Consider the following 23,845-nt stretch of genomic DNA (forward strand, 5'->3'; position numbering starts at 1 on the left):
TCACCCACCTACGTAAATGAATAAACTATCCTGCAAACCAGAAAAGTTCTTACTGAGACACAAGTCCCACACTGATCCTCAGAACAGAAATTCAATTTAACAATCTCAGCATCACATTGTCAGAATGGGGCTGTTCCTTGCTCTTGAAGCTGTACCCACAGCTATGCCAGGAGAGCACAGCTGCTCAGTGTAGGCTCAGAAGAGTCACAGCAGCTCCTGTCCCCTCCCTCCCTCCACCCTGCACCAAGGCATCCCACTCAGGTGTCCCTCAACATCCCAGCTGGGAGCACTTGATCCTTTTCCAAGCTCCTACAAGACAGAATGGAAAGGGGCAGAAGTTCCTGAAGTTGCACTGCCCTCATCCTGCCAGATGTGTGTCAGAAGCCTCTGAACAGACCTGGCAAACTCAGCCCAAGGGGCAAACCCTGAGGGAGGATGGTGGAGGTGGCAGCTGCTGGGCGATGTCTGGGGGGCCCTGCTGCCACCAGGATCTGTGAGGAAGCAAGCAGGGCTGTGATCACTTGCACACCTGGCAGCTCAACACCTGAGCCCCACAGCAGGCACCTGGCTAATGCAGGCCACGAGACAGACATTGCTGAGCAGAACATTCTTCCTTGAACCCATCTCACACACTTGCCAACTTCTTTACTTCTTGCGAAGCACCTTTACTGTAAATGATAAGATTTTGAGGTGCAATGAGGGGAGACCTCAGAGAAATCTGCAGCTCCTCTCAGGGGCAGTGGAGGGGCAGCTCCAGCGCTGCTCTGGGACAGGGACAGGAGCCAGGAACGGCTGGGACTGGGCCAGGGCAGCTCAGGCTGGAGAGCAGGAAAGGTTCTTCCCCCAGAGGTGCTGGCACTGCCCAGGCTCCCCAGGGAATGGGCACGGCCCCGAGGCTGCCAGAGCTCCAGGAGCCTTTGGCCAGCGCTGCCAGGGATACCCAGGGTGGGATTTTGAGGGTCTGGGCAGGGACAGGAGCTGAGCTGGACGATCCTGGTGGGTCCCTTCCTGCTCAGGGGATTCTGTGATTCCATTTGGGTCACCAAAGACTAAGAGCTTACCAATGCGATGAACAATGCAGGGAACCAGCACCCTGACCCACACAGGTTAGCCACTTCAACAAGCACAGCACCTCCAGAAAAGCTCCACTCCATGCCTGCAATGGCCCAGTGGCCACCACTGCTCACAAACAGCCCTGGACAACACCACCCTCAGCTGCACAGGTAACAAAAACCTGCCCTGCTCCAGCTGAAACTGCAGCTTGAGCCTGTACAGCCCAACTGCACTGCCCTTCTCAAACAGCCAAAACCATTTCCTTTCAGCTTCCAACACTGGGAGACTCAAGTCCCTGAGGAATATTTTCCAAAACTGTGCAGGCAATTGTATAACCTGAGAAATCCACGTGGAGCAGTTTGATAGAGCCAGCACTTCCCAAGCAGTGCTGAGTCCCTCCTGTGTGCTCCCTCACATGTTCAAACATTCCTCACGGCACTGCTACATTCCAGCCAACTCTTCCTGACAAAACAGCTTCTTCCTTGAGGAGATTCAGGCAGAGTTTGACATTACAAAGATCAGCAGTGGGCAGACAGTCCTGGCTGTTTTGAAAAAGAGACTTTTCTTTCATGAACATGTAACCCAAACAAGGCTCAGTGAATTGGTGTAAAATAAAAAATTATTACAGTCTCTTTTGAACCAGACCTAAGTCCTATTCAGCACAGAATAAAAACTGTAAAAAAGGCAAGAGCAAGTTAATCCCTGAAATGAGTAAGTGAACCACAGCTGTGTGCAGAGCTGTAAGGGTAACCCCTCGTTAGGCACTCTGCTTTTGAAGGCAAGATGAGCAACAGCCAAGAATAAATCACACCGGGTATCACAAACCATGGAATGAGAAAAAAAGTAAAAGTGTTAAATTAATCAAAAGAGTCTAAAATTACAGCAGCCACACATTTAGACTTAACATGAAATGTGGCCATACCCTTGGCAGAGCTGGAGGTGTGATAAAGAGGAAGTTATTTAAATGCATTAAATCTATGTAGAGCTGGCGTGTCTCCTGCCCTGGCTCAGTAGTGTGGGACAAGAATCACAGCAATGCCCAGCCCAACAACTGCACAGGAGCCAGAGCTCACCTGTGCAGACAAATCTACAGCTTTGCTCTCCTAAATAGACTCAGAGACGGACTGAAGCACTGGGCAGAGAATTGGGCTGGATATTATGACAAGAGACTTTGATGTGTTTTTTATATCAGTTGCTACAACAAGCAGGGGCAAGTATGACCTGCAGGAACAGCAGCCCCAGAGCAGGACACCAACAGGAACCACTCCTGATATGTCAAAGTCGTTTCTGGGCTGTTACTGTTCAAATGTTTACACAACAGAAATTTGACTATTTTTTCCTTTGCTTAATTCTTCCATTCTTCTTATTTATATCTCCTTTTTCTTCATTAGCAAATTCCTTCTTCACATTCAGTGTGCCAATACAAGGAATACACAACTTTGTCCATGAGACAAGGTCAGAGAAGGCACAGAACCCTCAAGTGTTACAGGTGATCAGACAGAAGTTGAAGAGTTTTTAACTGCTCCTGGTCTGACCAGATTCCAAAACACACCATCTTTCTTTACCTGCATTTCCACCTATTCCTTGCAGAAGAAACTGCAATGAGGATTATTCTGTAAGAATTAGCAACACATGAATTTTTTTCTGCTGTAGAAATGTCTTTGCCAGAAGCAGTTGCCTCAACCCTCAAGCAGGTCTGTTCAGAGCCAGCACGAGGGGCTGTGCCCAGAGGGACAGCCCAGCACGTGGCAAAGCTGTAAATGCCACCAGCAGGGTTTATTGCCTGATCCTCACCTGCAGCCCACAAAGCAGGATTTGCCCCAGCTCTCCCAGCAGGGAGTTCAGTCAGCACAGGTGGGAAAAGGACACGCTGCTCCTGACCTCAAACCCCTGTACAAGGCTCTCACCTGCCAGGCCCAAGTTGATACCACTTGGTCACACTGCAGCACTGAGCCTCCAAGTGTATTCCAAAAGAGTCAAAGACTTTTATCCCCTGGGAAAACAGCTTTCCAGACTTCCAATAGCCCACATATGCACACCCCCTTTCATTTTTCTGCAAGTTTTTTTCAGATGTTTATCACTGACACCTGCCATAGTTCCTCCAACAGTGTATCAATTTATTACACATTCATTCAGATTGGAGATGAACATGTGAATCTGCAGGATGTCCAGCCCTTGGCACTTGTCCTGTTTCCATTCCTCAGTTCCTCTGTGACCAGCTCTCCCCCCAGTGCCCCTGGTTACCAAAGGAGCTGCTTGTGGAGTCTGCCAGAGCACCAAGAATCCTCAGAGAGCTACAAAAAAAAGTTTTTTTATTTAAAGACATATTACACAGATTCAGTAATTAGCTTTTGAATTAAATTACTAAAGCTCAGCTCAGAACACTCTCAATTCCAATGAAATGTCTCTGTCATTAGCCCAGAGGTGCCCTAGGTCATTACCTCTCCTCCCAAGTTACATCACTACACACATCAGCAAGTTATTTAATACACGTTCGGGTAAATTATTTATTCACAGGAGCAGCTGCTTTGGTTGTCTGAGTATAACTGAGCCTCTGTGAACAGGCATCCACCTCCGTGTGGATCCCTCTGCAACACCTGAGGGCTGAGAACTCCCAGCACAGGGAGCTCACCTCTCTCCACGCTGCCTCTGGAGAATCCCACAAGTTGCACTATTTCCAGCTGTGCCAGTTGCTGTTTGCAGTGGAAAAGAGCAATTTGAAGTGTTCAGTTTAATCCTTCTGTGCAGCCCACGCTGACTGAGGGGCTGCCTCTGTGTGAGCAGCATTGCCTCTGCCCCAATAGAGAGGAGTGTCTGCACTGCTGAACTGCAACCACCAGCACAGCTCTGTGCCTCTGAGTGGCAGCATTGCTGCTGGCAGCACTGTTGCCTTAGAACTCCAGACAGAGCTTTTCTGATGGAGCGTTTATGTTCCAGAAGATGCATTTTGCTCCAGATGTTAAAATTTGATTGTTTCTGCCCTACTGCTTGCCCAAATTGGCCTGGCCCCCAAGAGTGCCCAGGAGTCTGCTCTGAGCCCACCTTCAGCATTGACACCCTCCAGCTGAGGAGCTCCCATCACTGACAGCCTTCCCCTCTGCCCAAACTCCTCCTGGAATTACCCTCCACCAGTGCTGGGAAGTTGGGTCCATTTAACAGAATTTGTGTAGCTGTGTCTCAGTTACCAGATCCCTCTGTGTGCTTTGGGAAGGCTGACAGGATCCAGCTGCAGGAGAACTTCCCACAGGCATGGATTTCCAGAGTGCCCGAGTCACTCCTCAGCTCTCTTCTCTTCAATGTGCCTGGATAAGCTGAGCTTATTCAGGGCTTGTTTTCCAGAACCGGAGCATTTCTGTGGCCTGCCCTGAACTCCCCAGGAGTTTTCTATCTCACTGGAGAGCTCCTGGAACCAGAGATGCCCTGGCAGCCCGTTCTAACCACAAGCACACACATGCCCACTGCAGCTTGATTTTCTTTAGAAAAACTGAAAACCACACAAGCAATCAACTCCTCCCCCAGCAGAGCAGTTCAGACTGTGCCACTATTGATGCACGCGTGTCCTGCCACTCCCCCTCCACCCCACCAGTGGCTGTGGTGGGAAGCTGTGGTGGTATCAAGATCCTCCTGCCCCATGGAACCACCCAGGCTGGCCAGCAGCACCTTGTCCCTGCGTGTCCCCTCTGCCAGCAGGGACCCCGAACAGCAAAGGTGACACAGCCGCTCTGGGCTCAGCCAGGGACTGAACCAAGCTGTGGGAAGCAGCTGCTTCTCACCCATCCACAGCTTCCATTTAACAGCTGAGGCACGGTTTGTCCTAAGGCTGTTCTTAAATTTTGTATGGCAACAGCACCTGTTTCATTAACTTGTCAAGTTGCACTAGAGTTCAATTCCTAGGAAAACCCAAGTACGTGGTTCTAAGCAATCATCAGTTGACTCAGATACTGAAATCCCTTCCCAAGAGGAAACACCAGTCGGGGGATCTCCTTTCCAACCACAAGTGGGTTAGCCTTTAATCTTTACATTCATTGCATCTGCAGGATCTAATTAGACACAAAATTTTAGCTGCTCATACTACTTCACTCCTGCTGCCGACATCACGTTAACAAACTACCTTTCCTTTCCTAAACCATATTTTATCTTTCCATGTGTGGACAACACTCGCAGTACTTCCCATCCCGCTGCCTCTTATTTCCCATTCTCCGCCACATTTCAAATCGGCGGCATGGAGCCCAACCGGTTTGTTTCGGAGCGAAACCCCCGGCAGGGCTGCCGCGATGTCTCTGGTTTGTTAACTCGCACTTAACCCGCCGCAGCCGGTGTGACCGCGGGTCGGTCCCGCCGCTCCTGTCCCCGCTCTGCGCGCCCCGCTCCCGCAGGCACCGGCCCCGGCCCGGCCTGCCCGGCCCCGCCAGCGCCGGAGTCGCTCGTGGCGCGATGCGGGCACCGGGAGCGGGCACCGGGAGCGGCCGGGCCTGGCCGGGCGGGGTTCCCGGGCCGCTCCGGGCCCGGTTCCCGGGCCGGGCCGGGCGGGGTTCCCGGGCCGCTCCGGGCCCGGTTCCCGGGCCGGGCCGGGCGGGGTTCCCGCGCCGCTCCGGGCCCGGTTCCCGGGCCGGGCCGGGCGGGGTTCCCGCGCCGCTCCGGGCCCGGTTCCCGGGCCGCTCCGGGCCCGGTTCTCGGGCCGGGCCGGGCGGGGTTCCCGGGCCGCTCCGGGCCCGGTTCCCGGGCCGGGCCGGGCGGGTTTCCCGGGCCGCTCCGGGCCCGGTTCTCGGGCCGGGCCGGGCGGGGTTCCCGGGCCGCTCCGGGGCCGGTTCCCGGGCCGGGCCGGGCCGAGCGGGGTTCCCGGGCCGCTCCGGGCCCGGTTCTCGGGCGGGGTTCCCGGGCCGCTCCGGGCCCGGTTCTCGGGCCGCTCCGGGGCCGGTTCCCGGGCCGGGCCGGGCCGGGCGGGGTTCCCGGGCCGCTCCGGGCCCGGTTCTCGGGCCGGGCCCGCCCGGGACTCACCTGGTACCGCCGGTCCGCCGTTCAAAGCCTTCCCCGCCGCTCCTCGCCGCAAACGTCAGCGGTCCCGGAACGTCTCGCGCACGGCGCCGCGCCCCCATCGGTCTCCTGTTCGGGGGCACCGACGCGCGCCGCCGCCTGGGGGCGATGTCGCCCGCGGAGCGCGCGAGCCCGGGACTACCGTATTTACCAGAGTGCGGCGCCGCCTGTGCCTACCGTACTTACTGTAGCTAACTCGCACAAAATGGCCGTGAGACTATCTGCTATGTTTCTTGCGTTAAATATTTTATTCAAAGCTCCCAAAACGGTAATTTGGCTGCTGCAGCGCTGGCCGCGGGCTCGCTTCTGGCGGCTGGTCAGGTGCCCTCAGCCAGCAGCATCATCCCAGTGCCCGCTCAGGTGTGGCCGCCGCCCCCGCCGCTCCGTCCCGCCGGCTCCGGCCGCCTGCCGCGGTCCCTGTCCCATTCTGGGCTCCGTCTCTCCTCCCGGGCTCCATGTGCCCCCTTCCCGCGGTCTGTGTCCCTTCCCGGGGCCCGTGTCCCCCTCCCCGCCCCTCCCAGGTCCATGTCCCATTCCGGGCTCAGTGTCCCCCTTTCCTGGTCCATGTCCCACTATGGGTCCATGTCCCATTCCGGGCTCAATGTCCCCCTTTCCTGGTCCATGTCCCATTCCGGGCTCAGTGTCCCCCTTTCCTGGTCCATGTCCCATTCCGGGCTCAGTGTCCCGTCCCCCGCCCAGGGGCGGAGCGCAGCGGGCAGAGGTGGCCGCGCTTTCCCGCCCCGCCGCGGCAGGTGCGGCGCAGGTGAGGCGCGGGCGGTCGGCAGGTGCGGCCCCGCTCGGCCCCGTTCCCGTTCCCGTTCCCGTTGCCGTTGCCGTTGCCGTTCCCGTGCCCGGCCATGGCGTACCGGGAGCTGGTGCGGCGCTGGCACGAGGCCGTGCGGGCGGCGGACCGCGGGCACTGGGACGCTGCCCTGGACACCTTCAGCGGCATCGCGGAGCCTCCGGCCAGGATCTGCTTCAACGTGGGCTGCGTGCAGCTGCTGGCCGGGCGGCCCGAGGCGGCCCTGCGGGTGAGCGGCCGGGGCGGCGGGGGGATCCCGGCCGGGGCGGCGGGGAGATACCGGCCGGGGCAGCGGGGGGATACCGGCCTGAGCAGCGGGGCGATCCCGGCGGGGGCAGCGGGGCGATCCCGGCCGGGGCAGCGGGGGGATACCGGCCGGGGCAGCGGGGCGATCCCGGCCGGGGCAGCGGGGAGATACCGGCCGGGGGCGGCGGGGGGATCCCGGCCGGGGCAGCGGGGCGATCCCGGCCAGGGCGGCTCGTCCCCCCGGGTCCGTCTCGGAGGGAGCGATGCTGAAACTCGATCTGGAATCCGGCGGTTCGTGCGCTGCGTGTCCAGCGGGAATGCGAGCGGGGATGTTGAAGGGTGAATGGTTGAAGGAAAGGGTTTAGCAGGGTGAATCATAGAAAAGTGAAAAAGGCTGAAGTTAAAAAGGCGGGTGTGGCCGTCGAGGACAGGGTTCAGTGGTGAATCAGTGATGCCGGGTTAACAGCTGGAGTTGCTCTTTGAGGCCTTTTCCAACCTTAATGCTTTTGTGATTCCATGGTTCTCTAAATGCTATGGAAATCCAGATCAGTGGGCAGAATAATATTTAAACAAGATAATAGAGACAGAGAGTACTTAAATAAGATACTGGAAACTGCATCCGGTAATGTACCTTAAGTTTTGTTAAAGCTAAATCAGTTAAAATCCTGTTCTTTAGGTGAACTTAGCTCATTATCATGTGAAAACCACACCTCTAAAGCTCAGCCTGCCTGATTCCAAGAGAAGACCTCAACCCACTGGACATGCACAATAAATTTAAAATGTGCTGCATCTTTAAATCAAAGCAGGAAAAAGATTGTCCAATAGCTGTTCTGTAGGCATGGGTTAGACATGAGATGGGTGTTTTTTGAAAGTACAAATATGTTGCTTGGGAGTTGGTGACTGCCAGAACAAAGCTGCTGTGCTGGAAAAACACTGCCCTTAGGAAGGGAGAGGAGGTGCCCTGAGGAAAAGCCTTTTTGTGACAGCACCTGGTGTGTCTGCACATCCATCCATACATCCATCTGTCTATCCATCCTCCGTCCATTCCAGGGAGGAGATGCAGATAAACCTCTCCTCAAACAGTGTAAGGAGGAGCTGAGGCTGTGCTGGGGGCTGAGGCAGTGCTGTGGAGCCCTGGGCAGGGCAGTGGCTGTTTGGGACACAGTGACCACATGGCAGTGGTACCATGGAGATGAGGAAGAAAGCTCAGGAGAGACTTCTGAGCCCCAGCCAAGGGGCAGTGACTGGGAAGAAGCTGAGCTCTAGTTCCGTGTGGCTCAGTGGTTGGTTGTTGGTATTTCAGCCACGGCCCAGGTGTCCAGCAGGTGTGTGGGGTCACCAGGTGTCCAGCAGGTGTGTGGGGTCACCGGGACTCACCTCCCCTGCAGTGCTGTCCCTGTGCAGGCAGGGCAGGGAGGGCTGGGCTTCCAGCACTTGTTATCCCCACGGGGTGTCTGCAGTGGCAAGGGAAGGAGCACACCCCTGCTGCTGCCTCAGGAGGACTCCTGGCTCTCCCAGCACGCTGAACCAGGAGCTGCTACCACAGCCTGTTTTTAGCTGGGGCACTGAGGCAGAAGTATTGACTTAGAGGCCATTGTGAGAAGCCCTGCAGCTTCCTTGCTCTCACCCTTTCATCACCTCAACCTTCCCCAGCCCGACCAGTCCCACTGCTCCCACTGGCCAACTCTGCTTCAGGCTACAGTTTTCCCATTTTGAGAAGCCAGGTGGCTAATGCAGCTCATTTGTGTCCAGTCCATTGTAGCAAGGAGGGGTAAAAGCCTGAAGCTCAGCTCACACAGAGCTGACTGGGACAATGACTGGGAGCTGTGTCCAGCCCTGGGAGCTGGGCAGGAGCCCAGGGGTTGCCTCTGTGAGGGCATTTGGGACATGGCTGACTGGGTGTGTGTGCCCAGGCACTGACAGGACAGATGCCAGCTGGTCCCTGCAATGTGCCTGTGTCTTTCTTCTCAGGCATTTGATAAAACCATTGAGAAGGACAAGTCCCTGGCTGTGGGCTACTTCCAGAGAGGGTTTGTCCACCTGCAGCTGGAAAAGTGAGTGAGGTGCACAGCCAGTGCAGTCTTTGGTTCTCTCTTTTCAGTCCTGCTTTATTCCTAAACCTAAATGATTCTTTGATTCCAAAATTCACTTCTTGCAGCAATCTTATAGGGTTCACAGGGTCTGCTTTAGCCTTGGAAACCTTGTCACAAGTCAGCAAGTCTTATCTCTGATAAGAGCTGCAAACCTCTGCGACCCCAGGGATGGCTGACACACGACATTGCTGTCCCCTACACACAGAAACTCCTGGATGCAAGGCTGCCACAATGTTATGTTGCCATTCAGATTTTCTCTGTCAATTTAAAAAATATAATTGTGCTGCTTGGTGTGTCTTCACAAGACACACATGAGTCTGGCCTTCCTAAAAATGCAGCCTGCACACTCTCCTGTCAGCAGACTTTAGGGGCCTGATCTCAGTCTCACTGATAATATATTGAGGTGACATTCCAAGTGTCATGGGATTGATTACTCATTGTTGCTATGGTTAAACCACAGGGACATCCTCCTCAGGGAGCTGGATGAAGTATTTTACAGCTCTTGTCTTACCTTTGAGCTCAGTTATTTTCTTTCCCCTTGTTTTCCCCATATTTCCCAGGCTTTAATCTACACAAAATGCCTGTCTTTATTTCTGGAAGGGAGTTAAAGTGAGATGTTCTGGCTTCTCCAGTAGAGGGGCTGTGCCTGGGGCTGGTGGAGCCCCAGGCAGGGCTCTCTAGAGCTGCTGTGCCCCAAGCACAGCCACTACAGGGGCAGCAGAGCTGGCAGCTGCCTCCTGCCCAAAGAGCGGGTGGCCTCCAGCCCCCAGGGCTCTTTCCTTCATCAGAAGCTGCTCCCACCCACCAATACCCACCTGGGCACCTTCTCTTGGTGCCCACTGCACAGCCCTTCCTGGGCCCTTCCTTTCACCACCTGCAGCCTCAGTAGGCACCTGCTTGGATTTCAGTTGCATAGCTGGTGTAAAATCAGACTAATACCCTCCTTATTCACAGAGGTTCTCTAAATGTTGAGGTTCTAAATTTTGAGTTTCTCAATGTTGATGCTCTGGCCATGTGTGTGCCCTCTCTGGTCCCCATCAGTCAGGTTCCCAGCCCTTGGTCCTCCTGGGACACGTGCTGGGACAGGCAGGGAGTTCCCAGCATGGGTGACTTTGGTTCTTTGTAACACATCTCTGGTGCAGCTCTCCTTGCACAGGTTGCAGAGCAGAACACATGTTATTTGCAGGTATTTTTAAGCTTTTGAAACAGTCTCCAGCCATTTTAGGCTCAGTTTCTTGTGTCACCTCTGCATTGCAGGTATGAAGAAGCTCTCTCTGACTATCACATGGCCTTCAGTCACCTAAGAGAAAATCCCTTCATTGATTACAAGCAGCTGGGGCTGAGGCACATCCTCTATGCCTGGGAGGTAAGAGACAGCCTGGCTCAGCAATCCTTCCCCACTGTTGGGGGTGTCAGTAGCAGGCATTAGTGACCCAAGACCTTTCCAAGAAAGTACATTAGAACTGTAAAAATATTCTGCTTACACTTTTTTAAAAGTAATTTAATCATAAAAGTTGTAAACATCATCTCTGGAAAGTTTAGCAAATGATGCAGTTTGAAAAGTAAAATTGTTCAGAGCAGGTGCACAGGAATTTCTACATTGAGGGGGTTTTATTTTCTCTATATGTGACAAAGTGGTGGCTGCCCCATCTCTGGAAATGTCCAAGGCCAGGCTGGACAGAGCTTGGAGCAACCTGGTCTGTAGAAGATGTCCCTGCCCATGGCAAGAGTGGAAGTGGGAGCTTTAAGGTCCTTCCCAACCCAGACCAGTCTGGGATTCTGTGTAATATTTACACTTGGATGTAAATACAACTGTAGTATTACAAATTTAGTGAACTCCTCAGCCCTCAGAGCTGAAAGAGGTTGAAACATTGACAGATGAGAACAGGGCCGATGCATAATGTAGGCTCTAGGAAGGTCAGGTGCATGAAAGCCTCTTTCCAACTGCAGCAACGGATCTTAATATTCCCTCTGTGCCTGAACTACACCCTGTGCTCAGGCTGTGTTTGTAATGCTTCACCGTGCACCTCTTACTGTCACACAGAGCCAACCTGCTCTGTTCCAGGAAGTGCAAAGGCTGAACTGATTGTAAATGTTTGTAATACTTGGACATATGTAAAGGATTCCTAGAAACTGTCCTTTACTGGAAGGGTTCTTTTTGTTTTCTCTGAGTCCACACAGATTGAAAAGCAGATACAGGAAAGAGGATTTAACTCCTTACTTCCGTGAGAGTGAGGAGTCATTGTGTAACTCCAGCCAAGCATCTGGGCTATTTTCATGCACCTTATACCTGGCAGGAGGAAACTATCCTTGGCATCCGTGGTATTTCCCAAACCTGCCTGGCTTTAACAGCTTCAGTGCCACGGGGATGCCTTCTCTTGGAAATGAGCAGTTCCCTGGGAAAAGGGCAGGGCTCAGGAGTGTCCCAAGGAGGCTGGGGCCCTTTCAGGTGTGGACACATGACCCCTTACTCCAGGACATGTGCTGGCACCGTGCTGGCCCTCCAGACTTGGGATCAGCATCCTGATTCAGCCGTATTTCATTCTTACCTGGAGCTCATTTTTCAAAATATACGAACATCATCCTCCAGCAGAATTGTGCCATCAGCTTCCCCCATGCATGGCCTCTCACGTGCTGCAGCTGATCTCCTCGTGGGAGATACATTCGTGCTTTGAAAACCCAGAAATATTTGCCTCTTGCAAGGCTGTGACACTTCTGACTGAGTGAGAACTGCTGCCTTGCTTCCCGAGAGGATCTGTCCCCGCAGTTCCTGTGCGTGCTCAGGGTTGCCGTTCCTCACACTCCCAAGCAGAGTCTTCTACTGCCATGACTAAGGAGTAAAGGAGAAGCATCCTATGAGCTCCAGCTTGTCCTGCTTGTCCTGAGCAGGGTGTGCAGCCAGGTAAACACCTCAATTCCCAGCTGATAACCCTATCACAGGAGATAAGGGGCTGTCTGGCAGTGCTCTGGCTGTGGCCCAGCTGGCCAGTGACAGGGAGAGATCTCCCACTCTCAGTATAGACCACAGCTCCTCAACACCCCATCTGCAACACTCCCACAGCCTGCTCTTCCCCAGGAACAGACTGACATGTTGCTGAAGGGTGATAAGCTACAGCTGACAGTTTGTACATTCACAGCCCACTACAACATGAAATAGTTTCAGTTCAGATATTTTGCAGTGACAGGGAGTCAGGATTACAAAAATCATTACCTAGTTGCATGCAGATAAACACCCGATGAAAGCTTCCCGGCCTTTTAGATGCAGAAATGATCAGATTTAAAGAGCATGGTATCAGAGTCTTCACCTGCTGTCTTCATGTCTCTCATCACCTTGACCAGCAGCTCCAGCACACCCAAGCTTTTATTTTTCCTTTCTGATTGTGAAATTTCCCAGCTATGCTGCTCAGAGTGCTTCTCCTGTTGCTGAATTTTTGGTGTTTTAGTGCCTGTTCCTGTTTCCTGGCTGAGCTCAGGAGGATGTGTTGGGTCCCTTGGTCCTGGCCCTTTGAGTCCCTTCCCTGTGCCCACTCCAGGTGCTGTACAGCACTGCAGCAGTGCAGTGCCACCTGCAGCAGTGGCGGGAGGCCAAAGTCACCCTGGAGAAGGCTGTTGTGTGGAGACCTGAAAGAAGAACAGCAATCCTGGAGCTAGCCCTGGAGAGGGTGCAGGTAAGGCCACCTCTGTGAGTTCCTGGGTGTGTGCATCAGGCTACAGCTCAGGGATGGGTGCTAAAAGTTGTCACTTTGAGTGTTCCTGACACCTGCATGTTCCTGCCATCCACCCCCCTGCTTGGCCACCTTCTAGCACAGTCTAAGCCATTTGCACATGATGCTCTGCCAAAGCAGGGCTACAGGTGATTGAGGAACGCCATCACCCCCAGGTGCTTCACTGCACAGAAACACCATAGTGAAGAATTTTGGGATGACCTCTGAGCCTGGGAATGTGGCTTCCTGGTCCCTCCTGTCCAGGAGCTCCGTCCATTTGTATTTGTCCTGCAAAACCAGTTGCCTTGTGCAGTGTTTCAAGTGCAGAACCCCTACAAGTGCGGGTTTGGAGAGTCCCCTTTTCGTGGCACTGGCTGGCTTCTTTTGAGTCCCTTTGGCCTCAGGAACAATTGGTGGCAGCTCAGATATTAATGTCAATCACTTTTAGAGCTTAAGTAGGGTGTGAAAGTGTTTCTAGGTCTGCTTCTAAGTAAAAGTTTCCTGTTAGACTCCTTTATGAACTGAAAAAAATTTGCAGATCTCTGATTTAGTCTTCCTGCATGATTCATTAGTTTGCTATCTTCATACTTTATAAGAGATTCATACTTTGTTTTTAATCTGATCATCTCTTCTGGCATCACATTTGTGCTTTTCCAGGGTATTGTTTACATTTGCTATTATCACACTCAGTGGCTGAACAGAAAACATCTGAAGTCGAACAGAAAACATCTGAAGTCAAACAGAAAAGCTGTTTGGAAGATTTGTTTGATAAGACTTCCTGCACTGCCCCTCTTCCCACCGACCCCCTGGCAGCGGTGTCAGTCCTTGCTTCCACACTGGGGAGGGGCTGCTGAGCTCTCAGTTTGTGCTTTTGTGGAGCCTGAGTGGCCTTTGTCGAGTTCACAGCCAAACTTTTGCCCCAATGTCTTCCTGGAGCTGCTCTTTCACACCTAAGCTGTATTTGCTTTTCAGGGCACTGATGTTTCATTCAATGCAAATTGATGGCTTTTTCTTTACCTGCACTCCCCACCCCAGGACCACCTGTTTTTAGAGCCCATGCTGGTTCCTCTTGGGGAACTTTTCAGACCACGGAAGAAGGAAGTTGAGCAGCTGGATTCAAAAGATTTCCTGGGTAAACCCAAGGTAACAGGCACATAATTGTCGTAATTAACAGCAGCAGAGAAAAATTTTGCCTCTGCAGTGAGCAGTGTTGTGTTGGCAACCAGAGCAGGATGGGCAGAGCTTGCAGCCAGTCCAGGCAGTGAGGACACAGAAGCCAACGTTTGTTAGAATTGCTACCCCTTCTACCAAAAAATGCACTTTGGCACTAAAATACCTTCCCAGTCTGGGTCACTTTAAAGTCTGAAAGGGCCAAGCAGGTATTCTGGGAACCCGTGGTTGCCCTTTTGCTGACAATGATGTTTTTAAGAGGGGCAGCATGCTGTTGCTCAGTCCTGCATTTCCAGGGGGACAGGTTGGCATCCAGGGGACAAATACTTTGTCACATCCCCTAATACAAGGCAGCAGAGAATTTCTCTGACCCCTTCTGTGACCAGTGCAGTCAGAACAGAGAGCTCTAAAATGAATAAAGGAAAGAGAAAGCAATAAATTCACATACTTTTAAAGAAACCTTGTAAAGACTAAAAAACTGGGACACAAATGGTTGAAGCTGTCTTGAGAATCCAGCTCTGCCTTTCCCACTGCATGCACAGTTCCATATTTTGCCTGACCTTGGGATGCCAGAAGGAAATGGGTCTGAGCAGATAATCTTGTATGAAGTTTGGAGATCTCTTCGTCCAGCCTAGATTCACTCATTGTTTTGTTCTCCAACAGGTGATCTCATCCATTATTCCCAACGACGAGTACATTGGCTTTGAGCCTCTCAGGCCTCAGGTGAGCAGGACGGGGCTGTGAAAGGAGGATGGAGCTGTCGTGGAGCTCCACAAAGGGGCTCGGATCCAAACCATCAGGGGAAGAGTGGACGCTTGGTAAAACCGGTGTGATACCAGCCTGGATCCATGGGGCTGTTCAGAGCCAGGTTCAGCACTGGCTGTAAGGGATTCAGTGATGGGAATCTCCAGCCCTTAAAAGATGCTTTTTGGCTCTTCACCATGCCAAAACAGCAGTGCTTTGCTGTGCTCAGCCTGTCTCTGCTCATCGCTTCTGTAAATGTGTCAATGTGAGCACAACTGCCTCCCACTGTGCTGGGAGTTCCTTGGAACCAGGGGAGGGGGAAGACATTGTCTTACTTCCTGATGAGATAAAGAGGGAGGGGAAGGAAGAGAAGGCACATCGTGGTAAGGTGTGGAGCAGTAGACTTTTTATGGGTGGTGTGGAATGACAAATGGGGTCAAGAAGAGAGACAGAATAGTACAGTCAGGAGGTAAGGTGGCACTGCTGCTGTGGGAGGCACTGTTACAAATGGATTCTGTTGTTTCTCCCACAGAAACAAGGCTTTTATGAACCCAGCGACGATGCTCTGCGGTGAGTCTTCAGTCCCACCTTGGTCTTACCCTTCTCTCACTACTGTTCAGAAAGTCTTTTATTCTCTGGCTTCTTTGTGTGAAGACTCCGAGGGATCCACACCCACTTCTGACCAGGGGTGGAGTGAATGACAAATACACAAAGGCTCCTGTGGCTGCAAAGGATGCTGCAGGTCCCTGGCATCTCTGCAAGAGCCTCTGGGCAGTTTGCAGGACTTGATTCAATGGTCTTGGGAGACAGGCATGGATCGTGGCGTGCCTGGGGAATGGAAGCAGACAGAGGCTGTGGGACCTGCCCAGGTCTGTGGCAGAGGATGCTCAGGACAATTCCAAATACTCAATACAACCCTAGTGTCCTGACCCAAAATCATGTTTAAACCCAAGAAACTAATTTGTTTCGGTGATATTGCACCAGCAGTACTTCGGGGCTGTGTTGAAAAATTGTTTTGATCTTGGCATTGTTTATCAGTACAATGAAAAGACAGCTGCATTTGGCAAATCAGTGCTTTCCAAGGCCCTCTTGTTCCCAGCTGGAGCGAAGAGGAGCAATGGGAATGCCGATTTCTCAGGACCCACACCTGACAGCCCGTGGCAGCTGGGGCGGTGCGGTGTGCTGGCTCGGAGCCCTCAGCACCGCGGCCGGGCCGCTGCAGCGCTCTGCTCTCCCCGCAGGGATGCCCAGTCCGGCTACCACCGAGTGCTGGCCCCGTACCGCCCCGCGGAGCCGGGGCCGGAGGTGGCGGCCGGGAGCCTGGTGTTCGTGCTGGGCAGGGCGGCGGACGGCTGGGCCACGGCCATCCACGACGGGCAGGTGAGGGCAGGGGCTGGGGACAGGGCAGGGACACAGCCCTGAGGGTGCTGAGGGACACGGCCCCAGGGACAGGGCAGGGACACAGCCCTGAGGGTGCTGAGGGACACGGCCCGGGGGACAGGGCAGGGACACGGCCCCGGGGGTGCTGAGGGACACGGCCCCAGGGACAGGGCAGGGACACAGCCCCGGGGCAAGGCAGGGACAGGGCCCTGGGGACAGGGCTGGGCTCCAGCCCCCCTGAGCACCATCCTCAGAAGTTCCTCCCCACACCTCCCAGATTTCCTCACACTGGGCTCCCACTGGCCTCTGCCATTTGCCTCTGTAGATCGACAAGGATGGCTTCTGGGCTCTCCACCATAGGGGATCCTACTGTGGAGTTGAAGGACAGCAGACCTCACCAAGGACCACCATTTAGAGCAGGATTTATGCCCTGAGAGCTCTGATGGAGCTGAGGAGATGGGTTGGTCCTTACCTGGTCTGTAGTGCCTCTGTTCAATGAACTTTGGGTGATGCTTCACTTCTCTCAGCCCTAAATTATTAGGCTAGCCCAGAGATACGAGGCTTTGCGGGGAGGAACATCAGGAGAGGGGCAAAGATTCAAAAGAGGCTCTAACTCTGATGTGGTTGTCCAGCTTCTTTATTCCATGAGGTCAGGAAGGAGGGGACGCTCTTATCTGATCAGAGTCACAGGGGTCCCTAGAAATGGGGAAAAGCATAGCCCGAGCACACTGTAACATTTGGGAAGGTTTGAGGAGGGTTTCAGCTGTACAGGCAGGATTTATGAAGGGCTGTAGAGAAGTCCTAAGGACTTAGAGCCTGGCAAATCTGACATCTTCCTGCCAGCCAGGGAGCTATAGGGTAAACAAATGGAATAGAAACTGATAAACACAACATGGAAAATCTTTTGTTGGCAGAAGCCATTTCTCACCTGTCTAGTTCACTTTTTGAAAGAGCTGTTAATATATTACTTGCCTGTCTTTCAAAAAAGTCACAAAATTCTTCGTAAGTCCACTATAAACCAGTGAGGTGTTTGAGCAATTGAGGCAGTGCTCTGAAGACTGGTAAAAATACAGAATTAAAAGTTGGGTGTAAATGAACAGGTTTTTCTTCCTTTCATTTTTAAAAAGAAGGGATGTTCCCACAGCAAATAATCTGTGATGTAAGTATTTAGCATATTCCTAAGTGATCTAGGAATAGGGGGAGAGCCGGAAGCATCTGCAGCTAATAGGAACAGTTACACAGGTATTTGGATGTGCTGGTTGACTGCTCAGTGAAGTGCCAGGTGAAATTCAATGTAGAAAAAATGAAAATAGACACTCAACAGAAAAATAAAAGCATTGTAAGCAAAAAATTGCAATGCTCAGTTGAAATGAGCAGCAGTGATTGTCAGAAGACACAGAAATGCTGTTGGACTGGTATCCCTGGGCATCCTTGCTGCTCTCTGCCTGAGCATCTGTCTTGGGAGCAGGGGGTTTGGTGGGTGTTTGGTCTATTCCACTGCAGCCACCCCCGCAGCAGCTCTGCTCCCAGCTGGAAAAGCTGCAGAAGGATCGTTGGATCTTGTTCAGCAGTTTGTGAGCACTAGGCACTTGGGTGGTTGGGGGTGACCCCACCCTTCAGGCAGATTCGTGTGGCCATAGGGTGACAGGCAGTGCTGGGGCTGGGCTGGGGTTGCTGGGCTCCTCTCTCACCCTGCTCCGCTCCGTGTCCCTCTGCAGAAGCTGCACATCCCGAGCTCTCTCCTGGACCCTGCCTCAAGGATGGATAAATGGGTGAGCTGGCACCTTGCAAACAGGGAGAGGGAGGGAGGGATGAAGACATACATTTGGGACATTTATCTGTAAGATTATCACAGGATAGGACAACTCTGTAAGAGAAACATAGAGTATGAAACACTGAGACTATTGGCTGAAGAACAAGTGCTCGTGAATGGGAACAACAGAAGAGATAGGAGTAGGAAAAATCCCTTTGACTCGAGAGAACGTAATCTCTTGTCTCCACCACAGGCATAGCCACACATGATCCCAGTCATTTTCCATCTGAGCCCAGTGTGGAAGGGTGCAGCTCAGCCCCCTGTTTCCTATGAGGGTGTTTTCAAGCACACGGTTGTTCTGATATTGCTATGATTTTTTTGTCATTTTCCCCCTCCAAATGAATCCCTGGTACACACTTGGGCGTTTGCTCCATGGATATATCACTGTGAAGCAGCCCAGGTGGGGAGAGCCCTCAGCACGGTGTGAGCAGCCTCCTTCTGTTCCAGCACCAACCCAGCAGGGAGCAGGGTGTGAGGGAAGTGTCCCCAAACCTCTGCCCTCAAGAGCCTGATTGCTCCACTTCATCCAACCATTCAATGAGCAGCTCTCCCTGGGGTGCTCCCTGGGGTTACACCCACAAGTCTGTAGCTGGCTGCAGCCTGTCACACACCAGCCTTGTCCAGGCTCCCATTTTCTGCCCTCTCCTTTCTGATGCTATTCTGTTGCAGAAGATCAGCACTGGGATTCCCCTTCCTCCTGCCCAGGTGCCTCCCAGCCGCCTGTCCCTGAAGCAGAAGCCAGGTAATCCCTGGGCTCCCAGTGGCTGAAGCTGTGCCCAACCCTGCTCTTGAGGGGGCCTAAGGAGGTGGTGGCCCCACTGCAGCCTCTGCTGACTGCAGGGCTGTTCCCCCCTGCCTTTGTGCTGTTCTGCAGCTCCTCCTGGGGAAGAAAATGCCTCCATCAATGATGCCAGTGCCCACATGGAATCCAAGGTGAGGTGTTCCGCAGACTGAAGCTGGTACAGCCTCAGGAGACCAGGGCTGGGAAGAGTGCAAGATTCTTGACCAGAATTCCTGAGCTGCTCCCAAATTACTGGGAAAAAACCTCCTTCCTCTGACCACTTTTCCATTCTAAAGAGAGGCTCCCATGTGGTCCTTCCTCCCAGTTTGTGACCATTTCTGAGACAGTTTCTGAGACAGCCCAAGACTGACCTTCTGCCACCCTCTGAGGCACCAGGAGCACCAACACATGAGAGTTCTTGTGCACATGCTTTACAGCCCACTTTGCAAGAGGCAGTTGTCTTTGAACACCCTGCTGTCCCTTCCTTCCTCTTCCTGTGTCCCATTTTCTGTCTCTATCAGTCTGGATAGCATAGTTCATTCAAATTTGCCCTGTTGGGTAATGTCCTCTGAGGTACTTCCATGCCATTGCCAGTCTTTGCATGTGGTGGTCCTGGAATGATTCCTGTGACCCTCTGGGGACACCACATCTGTCCCTCAGCTGCAGGTCACCTCTGCCACACCTGTTTTTAGGGGTTTTGGGGTAATTTTTTCAGGTGTAGTTCAGCCAGAAGGCAACACTATAGAGGAATGTGGCAGCTCCTCTCCAGCTGGCTGGAGGAACCGGGGCCCTGCTCTTACAATTTTGGGTTTAGGAGGTACGTGTAAAATCAGAACCAAAACCAGAATTCCTGAGTCAGAGGAGGAACATTTGATCCCAGGCTTTGAATCCAGAGTTCCCTCTTTGAAATTCAGGTCTGCATTTTGATGATGTTCTACTGCTACATGGCAGCACAGAGATGAGGGACTGTGTGTGTGTCACCTCTCTTGGTATGAGAGCAGATATTGTCAGTTTGGTTTGTTAGTCAGTCGTGGTTCTTCTTAGTCCATTGTTATAAATGAGGTCCCTATATGTCAAATTTAATAAACCACAAGATTTAAAATTTAGCAGCAATTTTAATTGAGGTATAAAATATTAATACAATCAAATATAATTCACTAGTTACGAAAAGAAATTTGGCAGTGGTTCAGATAAAGCATAAGCAAAACTGACTGGGGTATGTGGAGGGCTTCCCAGCCCGCCTCATGTACAAAAGACAAAAGAATACAAGCACAACTTTTATACTGTATGCTAATACATATTCATCAATAGTTCCTGTAAATCTCCTCCCATTTTCGATTCTGGAAATCTACGTCACTCTGCAGCACAGCGCGTGCGCCTCTTGTTACTAAGGGGCTTGGCTCTCTGGTGGTCTTTTCAGAGGAAGGCTCGACGTCTTCCTCTCTGTCCTCTGAATGACCTGGCAGGTTGCGCATGCACATTGAGCTTGGTGTTATATAAGTAAACATTATGTTCCAATTGAGCCTTATTATTTCATACATAAGACCACTATTTTAGGTTCCCTATCTGGAATTGAGCCAACTTGATTCATCTCAAGGCCGTTCCTGCCTAGGGAGTTATCTGGGCTTTCATTCGTTTTCATGCCAATTCAGCTCTAGGAGTTTCCCAACTTTTCCTCTCAAGGCGATTTCTGTCTTAAAATATCTCAATGCTCCATCCTGTTTCCTATTTTCTTATGAACATCTGTTTTGTGATACTAATTACATATCACTTTCCTCTATTACTTTTTAACAAATATTTTCTAAAATATCGATATAGTTACAATTATTAGCATGAATCATATTAATTTATCACATCCATGAACTTTATAGTCAGTGTGGATTCTTCCCCCAGAGGTGCTGGCACTGCCCAGGCTGCCCAGGGAATGGGCACGGCCCCGAGGCTGCCAGAGCTCCAGGAGCCTTTGGCCAGCGCTGCCAGGGATGCCCAGGGTGGGATTTTGGGGGGTCTGGGCAGGGACAGGGGCTGGGCTGGGTGATCCTGGTGGGTCCCTTCCCGCTGAGGATACTCTGATTCTGCACTCTGACCGAGCCCATCTCCCCACAGGTCCCCCCGAGGTGCGGGGAGGCCTCCGCGGGCGCCGACAGGCCGAGCGTGCTGCGGCTGCGCTGCGAGTGCTCGCTGGTGCTGCGGGCAGGCGAGGCCCCGGCCCTGCCCGCCCTGCGGGCCCTGATGCGGGACAGGCTGGCTCAGCAGGCACAGCGGGGCACACTCAGGTACAGGGCTGTGGCCTGGGATGGGCCAGCAGCCGTTCCCCTCAGGACACGGGCATCCAGCCGCCTCTGGGCTCTTGAGAGTGTTTATCTGGGGCCAGAACCAGCAAAGATCTAAGCACACAGTCTGCCTAGAGCGCAAACCTCACCGTGGGCTTTGGGTGGGACAACAGCGTGATCCCCATGGGGAAGCACATGCTGTTCCTCTTGTAATCCCTTCCCAGTACATAAAGGGCTCAGGCAGGGCTGTAGAGGGACTTATAACAAAGGCATGGAGTGACAGGACAAGGGGGAATGGCTGCAAACTGACAGAGGGCAGAGTTGGATGGGATATTAGGAAGAAATTCTTTAGTATAAGAGTGGTGGGGCCCTGGCACAGGTTGCCCACAGAGATTGTGGATTCCTCATCCCTGGAACTGTTCAAGGCCAGATTGGATGGAGCTTGGAGCAACCTGGTGTAGTGAAAGATTGTCTGCCCATGGCAGAGGGTTGAAACTAAATTATCTTTAAGGCCCTTCCAAGCAAAACCATTATGTGAATCTGTAATTCTATGGGCCTGGGAAGCCTAAAAGATCTTTCCTAGGAAACTGTACCACAGTCAAGAAAAAGGGAGAAAATAAGAAAAAACTTTGTGTAGATGCAGCTGCCACAGGTTGGATTTTGTCTCATTCAGCTCAGCCTTTGCAGTAACAAGGATCAATGCAGAGCAAGCTGGGACTCAGGCAGTAGATCGTGGGGTGAGGTCTTCCAGATTGTGTCACTCCTTGAGACACACAGTGACATCAGGAGAGTTAGGATCTTTCCCTCAAGTTTGTGTAGGAGGAGGTGACAGTGTCACTCCCCACAGTGCCATTTCTGCCTGCTGAGCATGTGGGGTGGCCCCATGTCACTGTGCAAGGGGACAAGCTCAGAACTGGCCTGCAAAGGGGACTGTGAAGACTGAGGGAGGCAGAGGGCTGGGCTTGTCTCCAAGTTTGGCTTTAAATGAGATGATTTGCTCAGCATTAATGAACCCTTGCAGCTACAGGCTCCTGGATGGCACGGAGCTGGGGACAGTGTTGGGACAAGAGGACCTGGGGAAGGTATGGCAGCAGCTGACCGATGGCAGGCTGACACTCTGTTGCCAGGTACCTGGGCTGGGACAAAGTCTCTGCTGGGCTAAGCTCCAGTCTCTGCTTTACTTTGCAACCTCCATGCTGGCTTTTTCCTGCAGGACTCTGACTCCCACTCAGGCAGACCTGTTCTCTACCAGATGTTGGCTCAGCACTCTTACCTGGCACAGGGACCGGGGGACCTGGAGTTCAGCAAGGGAGATGTGCTGGATATCCTTTCTGAAGGTAGCTCTCCAGTCCTGCTGCTGGGCTAGGCTTTTGGAGTCTGCTGTGGGGAGGCACTGGGGAAAACCTCTCCAGGGCTGTCTCAGATTCATACTCTCAGGAGATACACGGTTGCACTGGGTTTTTTCCAGAGTTAAATTCTAGCCATGAAAAGTCTCACTAACCCCACTCATATGGGCCAGGACTTATCCCTGCTCCTTTATGTTTTCCAGTGAACGAGGACTGGCTGGAAGGATGCTGCAATGGCAAGACTGGCATCTTCCCCAAATGCTTTGCCACCCAGACCAGCTGTGACGCTGCCTTCCTATAGCAAACAGGAGCCTTTTCCTGCCTGACTGCACCCCAAGAGGTGGGAGACACTCGTCCCAGTTCATTTGGGCCCCAGCCAGCACAGCCAGGAGCTCTGCTGTACCTGGACAGGGGATATCTCCCACTCAGATCCATGGGGTCAGTTCCAGCAGTGATGGCACTTCCCACAGCCTGTTCCCTGATCTGGCATTTTTACCTCGTGCTTACACTGCCAAAGATGTGTCTGTGAAGAGCAGAGAGCAAGGAGAGGGCTCTGGGGTTTGGCTGTGGGAATTGTCCATGTGGCAACTCAGGCTGCTGGGTAGGAAGATGTTCCCCTGGGTGGGAGGAGGTTCCCCTGGGTGGGAGTCTTCATCCCCTCTCCCTTGTTGCTCATGTTGAGGCTGGGAAGGCTGAGCCTCACTTGCCAAGCCAAGGGTGGCTGTCTGGGAGCAGGGGACAGAGCTCTGTTCCCCAGGCTCTCGGGTCACATAACCTTATCTCCACCAGCCAGAGATGCTGCTCTTTCAAAAGACTTTTGGAACCAGTTTGCAGTGAGATTAATGGGATAACACCATGAGTTAGGACCACTGTCTTCCATAGCGAATAGCTGTGGACCTGAGCATTCTTTTGCCAGGTGCCTTGGGTACTTTTCTTAAGCCCTAAGGCCAAGGTGGGATCTTGGAGCACAGTGAAGAGGCAGTTGTAGAAATCCCCACTGCTCAGAGCAGCTCTAAACTGTTGGGAGAGCCCTGGAGGCCCTGGGGAAAGGGCTGACTGGGAAGTGCAGTGCTGGGCTGGTGTTGCAAAGGCTGAAAGCACTGTCCAATCCCTGCAACTGGGCTGGGCTGATCTAAATAAAACACTTAAGTGCCTGGCTGGAACCTGTTCTGGATTTGATGTCTTGACAAAACTTGGCTATGTAACTTGAATATAAAATAAACCCTGAGCCAGTGTTGGCAACTCTTAAATCAACTTCCACTTGTGTTTTTCTGCTGAAATATACCAGTAAGTATTTTTAACAACAGCTGACAGTGTCTTTGAGAAGAGATTCTGTCACGTACTACAAAAATATTGCACATCTTGCACAGGGCAGGATACAGATTATGTCATCCCTCTGCTCAGAG

At 52.6% G+C, this 23,845-nt stretch overlaps 2 protein-coding genes across 14 annotated transcripts in view; one reads left to right on the forward strand and one right to left on the reverse strand.

The window, feature by feature from the left end:
- Nucleotides 1-6,181, reverse strand: part of EXD3 (exonuclease 3'-5' domain containing 3) — a 253,822-nt gene extending 247,641 nt beyond the window's left edge. For 8 of the 10 annotated variants that reach the window (XM_032751442.3, XM_032751447.3, XM_030286950.4 and 5 more), the window contains exon 1: nucleotides 6,052-6,181. The gene's annotated coding sequence lies outside the window, so the exon portion shown is untranslated. The remainder of the gene's footprint in view (nucleotides 1-6,051) is intronic. The other 2 variants (XM_072936627.1, XM_072936626.1) reach the window with 1 other exon arrangement.
- On the forward strand, nucleotides 5,243-23,689 carry NOXA1 (NADPH oxidase activator 1). Of its 4 annotated transcripts, none has more exons than XM_072936642.1 (15): nucleotides 5,243-5,336; nucleotides 9,107-9,189; nucleotides 10,486-10,594; nucleotides 12,762-12,896; nucleotides 13,968-14,075; nucleotides 14,766-14,825; nucleotides 15,379-15,416; nucleotides 16,088-16,226; nucleotides 17,945-17,998; nucleotides 18,709-18,781; nucleotides 18,914-18,972; nucleotides 20,927-21,096; nucleotides 22,115-22,220; nucleotides 22,307-22,430; nucleotides 22,643-23,689. In XM_072936642.1, exons 1-15 carry the CDS (start codon nucleotides 5,328-5,330, stop codon nucleotides 22,738-22,740), a joined length of 1,365 nt encoding a protein of 454 aa, XP_072792743.1. In that variant the 5' UTR covers nucleotides 5,243-5,327; the 3' UTR covers nucleotides 22,741-23,689. The 4 variants fall into 4 exon arrangements, with proteins under 4 accessions (XP_072792743.1, XP_030142821.4, XP_072792742.1 ...); XM_030286965.4 differs by lacking the exon at nucleotides 5,243-5,336 and adding an exon at nucleotides 6,750-7,118; XM_030286961.4 differs by lacking the exons at nucleotides 5,243-5,336; nucleotides 9,107-9,189 and adding an exon at nucleotides 6,733-7,118.
- The last annotated feature ends 156 nt before the right edge of the window (nucleotides 23,690-23,845 follow it).

The sequence above is a fragment of the Taeniopygia guttata genome, chromosome 17 (genome assembly GCF_048771995.1).
Source record: "Taeniopygia guttata chromosome 17, bTaeGut7.mat, whole genome shotgun sequence".
In the NCBI taxonomy this organism is placed as follows: Eukaryota; Metazoa; Chordata; class Aves; order Passeriformes; family Estrildidae; genus Taeniopygia; species Taeniopygia guttata.